Source organism: Microtus ochrogaster, unplaced genomic scaffold (assembly GCF_000317375.1).
Source record: "Microtus ochrogaster isolate Prairie Vole_2 unplaced genomic scaffold, MicOch1.0 UNK48, whole genome shotgun sequence".
Classification (NCBI taxonomy): domain Eukaryota; kingdom Metazoa; phylum Chordata; class Mammalia; order Rodentia; family Cricetidae; genus Microtus; species Microtus ochrogaster.
Window position 1 is genome coordinate 1,746,475 of NW_004949146.1, and position 6,688 is coordinate 1,753,162.

The 6,688-nt window shown below is 38.1% G+C and overlaps 1 protein-coding gene across 6 annotated transcripts in view; it reads left to right on the plus strand.

Moving 5' to 3' along the window:
* The window catches only part of Tlk2 (tousled like kinase 2), a 102,537-nt gene that overhangs the window by 65,438 nt on the left and 30,411 nt on the right, over positions 1 to 6,688 (plus strand). For all 6 annotated transcript variants that reach the window (XM_013354572.2, XM_005369413.1, XM_026777182.1 and 3 more), the window contains one exon: positions 3,361 to 3,513. In XM_013354572.2, coding sequence (XP_013210026.1) covers positions 3,361 to 3,513 — 153 coding nt within the window. The remainder of the gene's footprint in view (positions 1 to 3,360; positions 3,514 to 6,688) is intronic.

Here is a 6,688-nt window from a genome sequence, read left to right on the forward strand (position 1 = left end):
CCTCCCTCCCTCCCTCCCTCCCTCCCTCCTTTCTTTCTTTCTTTCTTTCTTTCTTTCTCTCTCTCTTTCTTTCTTTTTAAAAGAAATAAAAAAGGAAAAGAAAGTAGATAAAGAAATGTATATCTTAAATCACAGTGCTTGGAGGCTATGAGGGAAGAGATTTATAAGTTCTAGCCCAGCCTGGCTTTATAGCAATACTTGTTCAAAAATGAAAGAAATGTGTGTAGCCAGGTGGTGGTAGTACACACCTATAATCCTAGCACATGAGAGGCAGAGGCAGGTGGATCTCTGAGTTTGAGGTCAGCCTGATCTACAAGAGCTAGTTCTAGGACAGCTAGGCCTACACAGAGAAACCCTGTCTCAACCCTCCACCACCACCAACAAAAAGGAATGTCAACTTCAACTATGACATATACAGTAATTTGTGGGTGAAGAAGCTAAATACCAGGCACCATAACTAGGTTTTATGGGAAGATCCAAGCCCAAAATGATTACATCTTAAACCTAGAGCATACAGACAGCCTCTACAGAAACTTCTACATAATGTTGACTTAACTTTTTTCCTTGTCTCATATTTGAGAGATCGTTTAATTCTCTAAAAGAAAGCTTTACTGTATCAGTCTCATAATATTTTTGGCTAGAATATACTTTTTTTGCTTTTTAAAATGTTCCACTTGTTGAAAGAGCATTTTATAGTTCTGAGAAAGATGTTAAATATTATTATTCAGAGTATTGTTTTATTTAAATAAGTTCCAAACAGTCAATGGCAAGGCAGTAAAATTCTTTGTGTTGAAATAACATTAAATAAGTATAATTTGAGTGCAAAATTGTGGTCATTTAAGAAGTAGAATACGAGTGAAGGTAAGCTACATTACAGTATTGCCATGCTTGTCTAGGCTTTGCTCAGATGTGGAAGGATGTCAAAGCATCTTCTAGGGTATCATCTAATTCTCAGGCAGAGCCATGCTAAGATAGTTTATTCTGTTGCTTGAGTGTTAGGTCATGCTTAGGTGGTCCAGACTCTTCCATGGCTGTGTCTGTGCAGAATATATGAAATCCTGAGAGTATTTTAAGAATCATTTTTGGAGATGTTAATGTGCTATTTGCTATTTGTATGTAGTAGGGAGCTGCGGGCCTCTTCCCACAGCCCGGCTCCCGGCCACTTGGCTAGCTTATGCCCTGAAATAACAACACACAAATTGTATTCTTTTAAACACTGCCCATTATATCTAGCCTCTTCTCGGCTAACTCTCGCACCTGGACTAGCCCGTTTCTATAATAATGTGTGTAGCACCCCAAGGTGAGCTTACCGGGAAGATTCTAGCCTATGTCCATCCTGGGTCGGAGCTTCATCGTGTCTGCCCCAGAGAGGAGAGCTATCGAGTCTGAGCTCACTTCCTCTTCCTCCCAGTATTCTGTTCTGTTTACTCCTCCCACCTATGTTTTAACCTGTGAGGCCAAGCAGTTTCTTTATTACTTAACCAATGACCTTCCTCCATCAGTTGTAGATAATTTTTTTAATGGAAGAAGTTAAAATAATATCTAAAAATCTGTTTTTTCAGCTACGTTGCCTACTAGTATTTAGAGTCTGGTTGGGTCTGGAATGCACTTTGCTGTTGAAGGTGCTAGTTTCAAAACATCAAGCTTCATGGTTTAAAGCAAAAGAGAAATTTGCTTTTTCATACTTCAGGAGGCAAGAAAGTCCAAAATCAAAGGTGTAGTAGGCCTAAGCTCCCTTTCCTAGACTAGGTGTCCAAGGGCTATGGTTTGTGACTTAGAGCTTCAGGTTCTACCTCTGTCTTCACATGGGATGCTCTTGATGTGGCTCTGTTTGCTTCCTCCTGTAATGGTCATTGAATTTCAGGCTCACTATGCCAGCATGACTTCTTAACTACTTCAGTGACCCTGTTTCCAGATAAAGTATTATTCTGGAGTTATTCTGGTGGTAGGGCGTATTTGTTACTTTTCTCATTTCCTGTGAACAAATACCTAAAAGGTAACACTTGAAGAAGGACAGACTTGTTTTTAGTTCCCTGTTGAGAAGGTACGTAGTTCATGGTAGTGGGGAAGGCATGGCCACTGTATGTAGCGGCTGGGTTCATGATGGTTATCAACACAAACACACACATACACTAGCAGGGGGAGATGAATACATTAAAAATAGTTGGTAAGGGGCTGGAGAGATGGTTCAGTGGTTAAGAGCACTGGCTGCTTTTCAAGAGCAGCACTCAGGTTCAATTCCCAGCTCCACACGGCAGTTCAAAACTGTCTGTAACTCCATTTCCAGAGGATCTGACACCCTCACATCAATACACATAAACAATAAAGTATATTTTTAAAAATATATTTAAATATATTTTAAAAATAGTAGATAATGTCCATTTCCTGTTATAAGACATATTACGATGTGCTGGGATTTTGTATTCCCAAAGTAAATCTAAGTGAAGGACAATGCTTAATTGACCTTATTATTTATATACACAGCTAAACAGTTTGAAGAACATCTAAGGCTGATTATTGCTGTGTCTGCTTTCATGCCGAGGCAAGAGTTCTCAGAATATGTAGTCTACAATTTCTCCAAATATATTTTGGAATTTATGTACCCTGTGTTTATGGTATATGTATATATAAATGGAAAGTCATGTAAATATGGTGGTCATAAGCCTCCTTTTTTGTTGAGTCTGAATAGATTAAATGTGTGTATTCATAATACTGTACCCTTTTTTCTTTCGTTTTTCTTTTTTTTTGTGGTTTTGCAGGACAGGGTTTCTCTGTAGCTTTGGTGCCTGTCTTGGAGCTCTGTAGACCAGGCTGGCCTCGAACTCACAGAGATCCACCTGTCTCTGCCTCCCAAGTGCTGGGATTAAAGGTGTACGCCACCACTGCCCAGCATAATACTGTATTCTTTAAAGGCATAATGTTGTATGCTGCAGTAGGCCACTCTCCTATAGTTTCAGCATTATCTTGTATGGTAATTGCCAGAGTTAGAATGCATGACACTCATGACTTCTGAGAGGCTGGGTGTTTTGTACAAACAATTCCTAATTAAATGCTGATTTATTTTCTTTGCTGGAAAAAAAAAAAAAGAGGGAATCTGAAGGTTGTTCCTTTCAAGTCTATAATGTCCTAACAGATACTTACCCACTTTCCCTCACCTTTAAGCTATAAGTAGTGCCTTAAAGTACAGGCTCATTCCGGAAACACTCTTCCTGACTGTTTGGCTCTTACACCCTGAAGGTTAACTACAGACTTTTGTCCATGAAGTTGTCAGACATGGAGGTGAAAGTTGTTTGTGTTCATTCCACAGCAATGACAACTAAATTACTTGCCTTTTCTGTGCCATATCTTTTACATTTCTAGGCAACAGGAAAGGATAAATTCTCAGAGGGAAGAGATAGAAAGACAACGAAAAATGTTAGCAAAACGGAAACCCCCTGCCATGGGTCAGGTCCCTCCAGCAACCACTGAACAGAAACAACGAAAAAGCAAGACCAATGGAGCTGAAAATGAAACGTATGTTCTTGATGATGTGCAATGAAATGTCCTCTATCCCCCGAATACAGATGCCTTGTTGAATACCCTTGGAAACACCTAGAATTTAAAGAGGCCCCTAGAATTTGCAAATTTATTTTTCCAGATATGTTAATGGATTTGTTTAACTCATATTAAAAACTATATAAAATATATTAGTTGATTTTCCTAGCTATTCATTCGTTATTCAGAAAGTGTGAAATGAGAGAGAAAAGTACTGTTGCTTATAGATAGCATATATTTTGTTTTGTCTGTTCAAAATAAATTTATCATTATTAATTTTTACTTATGTGTAACTCTAGGTTAGGATAAATTGGTATCATTTTATGGGAATTGGTGTTATCTTGTGGAAATTATCTGGCTAATAGTTTAGAATGTTCTTTACTGTTTAAGAAAAGTACATCATTAACACAAGCTTAGGAGTAAGCCAAAGGGTCTGAAGATGACTCCATGCTTAAGAGCACTGACTGTTCTTGTAGAGGACCAGAGTTCAATTTCCATCTCCCACATGGCAGCTCACAGCTGTCTGTAACTCTAGTTCCAGGAGATCTGACACCCTCTTCTTACTTCCAAGGGCACCAGGCATGTACATGTTACACAGGCATACGTATAGTTAAAACGCCCATATATTTATAATTTTTTTTAAAAAGTAAGCCAAGAAAATAGTAGATTATTTTAGAAAAAGAGTATTTTATGATACGACAATTCTTGACCTTATAAGCATTTCCTCACCCCATTACCCCCATGCCCTTGTATCCCATTCTGGAAACCTAAGGAAACCACTAGTCAGCACTTCTCAACCTGTGGGGTCTTGACCCCTTTGGGGGTCAAATGATCCTTTCAGAGGTGTTGCCTAAGAGTATCAGAAAACACAGATATTTATATTACAATTCATAACAATAGCAAAATTACAGTTCTATAGCAGCAACGAAAATAATTTTATGGGTTGGAGGTCAGTATAACACAAGGAACTGTACTAAAGGGTTGCAGCATTAGGAAGGTTATGAACCACTGCTCTAGTATCTTGAGGTATAGTCATTTTTTTTTTTCTGTCAGTCAACAGTTATTACATAGCTGTCCTGCACCAAAGTATAGAAAATCCTGGATTTAATAACTTAATACCTTCCCTCTCCATTCTTTTCTTCCTTTGTCTTTAATTGAAAGTAAATTTCTTGTTCGAAATTAGTATAGACAAACATGGACACAGACAATTATATAACTTATTAATATGTGTTTTTTTCTTTGTGTGTATGTGTGTGTGTGTCAGTACACAGAAACACATCCTATAATCTGTGCCAAGTATGCTACTTACATTACATCACAACTGTGTTACAAGTTCAGGAACTGTATCTTCTTTTGTTTAAGAGAGAAAGCTGCTTACCCAGTCCTTACCCCATGTTAGGAAGTCTGTCCTGTGACGTGTGTGTAGTGCAGAGCTTATAGGAAGCAACTCCCGTTTTATGTGTTTATATAGGAGAAATGAACATCTCAATAAAAAGTTCACATTAAGTATAGTGATAAAAATATCCGTAGTAGAGGCTGGAGAGATGACTCAGTGATTAAGAGCATTGCCTGCTCTTCCAAAGGTCCTGAGTTCAATTCCCAGCAACCACATGGTGGCTCAGAACCATCTGTAATAAGGTCTGGTGCCCTCTTTCCTACAGACAAAATATTATATACATAATAAATAAATAAATAAAGAAAAGAAAAAAATATCCATAGTAAACAAAGTTTGAGAAACACTTTTTCTCATTTAACAGTATTTTTGGAACTAGAATGTTTTCTGTTACAAAGTCCTTGTATTAGATTTAAAGATTCTTTAGACAACCTAAGTCATTGTTTTCTTTCATGAGTCCTGTGGTTATTTGCAGAGGGATACCTTCCAGTATTACTTGAAAATTACTTAATGCTGGTGCATAAAACCATTGGCTTAAGAATGATAAAGAAGGGGCTGGAGAGATGCCTCAGTGGTTAAGAGCACTTCCAGAGGACCCAGGTTCAATTTCCAGCACTCACATGACAGCTAACAACTGTCTATAACTCCAGTTCTAGGGGATCTGATACCTTCACACCAATGTACATAAAATAAAGTTAAATAAATTATAAGAAAAAAAGAATGATAATGAAGGTGTGGAGTGTGTGAGCATGCATGTCACGAATACACACCACAGAACAATAATTAGAATTTAATCCAGACCAGTAGTGTGTTCATGAGTGGTTACCATCTGGAGTCTTGTGTAAAATCCAAGCTGGAAGGTTTTCAGTCCACTCTGTAATTAAAATGTCTGTGACTTGGCTCTTTCCACTGACCAGAAGCCAAAAACAGGCATCTAGCATGCATCATTATCCCTTCCTTGTATGGAACCTGTTAAAGGCATGGAGAATTCTCGGCTGTCATTTACCTCTTTCTTCTCTCTCTCCCCTCCTCTTCCTCTCATTCTCCCCTCCCTCCCTCCCTCCCTTTCTTTCCTTCCTATTTCTCCCTTTTTCACTGGAGTGAAATGGAGTACTAGATACAGGTATTCCTGCAGTTGTAGACTAATTGCAGTAGCCCTAGCAGATATGTTGTTACTTTTTTACTCTTGTATTTTCTTATAGTTGAATCTCAGAGGTTCTGCTTTATGGCTTTTTATGCTAAAATGATATAGCTGTGTTCTCTTTGTCCCAGTAATTTAGTATGCATGTAAATAGTGAAACTTAAACCTTTGAAGTAGATGAATGTGAGAGAGGTAGAAACGGAGAAAATTCAATTCTTTATTCTTAGGATACAGGTTGTGTGCTTGGAGTAGGTGGAACTAAGAGTGAGTGTTTGTCCATCAAGTCAGCCCTTTCTTCTGTCTTCTTTTTACATTTTCATTAAATAGTTAAAACATTTTGTTAGGTGGGTATTGTGGCTTATGTAACATGTTGCCAAATATTTCATAAATAATGTAAAAATATGGCTCATGTTTTTCTTTCCTTAAATTAAACTTATGGGTATTGAGTCTTCTTCACATCTTATCTGAAATTTTAATCAGAGGACTTCTAAATAACCTGGCTCTTAATCACATTGAATATGAAAACCAAGCCGGGCGGTGGTGGCGCACGCCTTTAATCCCAGCACTCGGGAGGCAGAGGCAGGTGGATCTCTGTGAGTTTGAGACCAGCCTGGTCTACA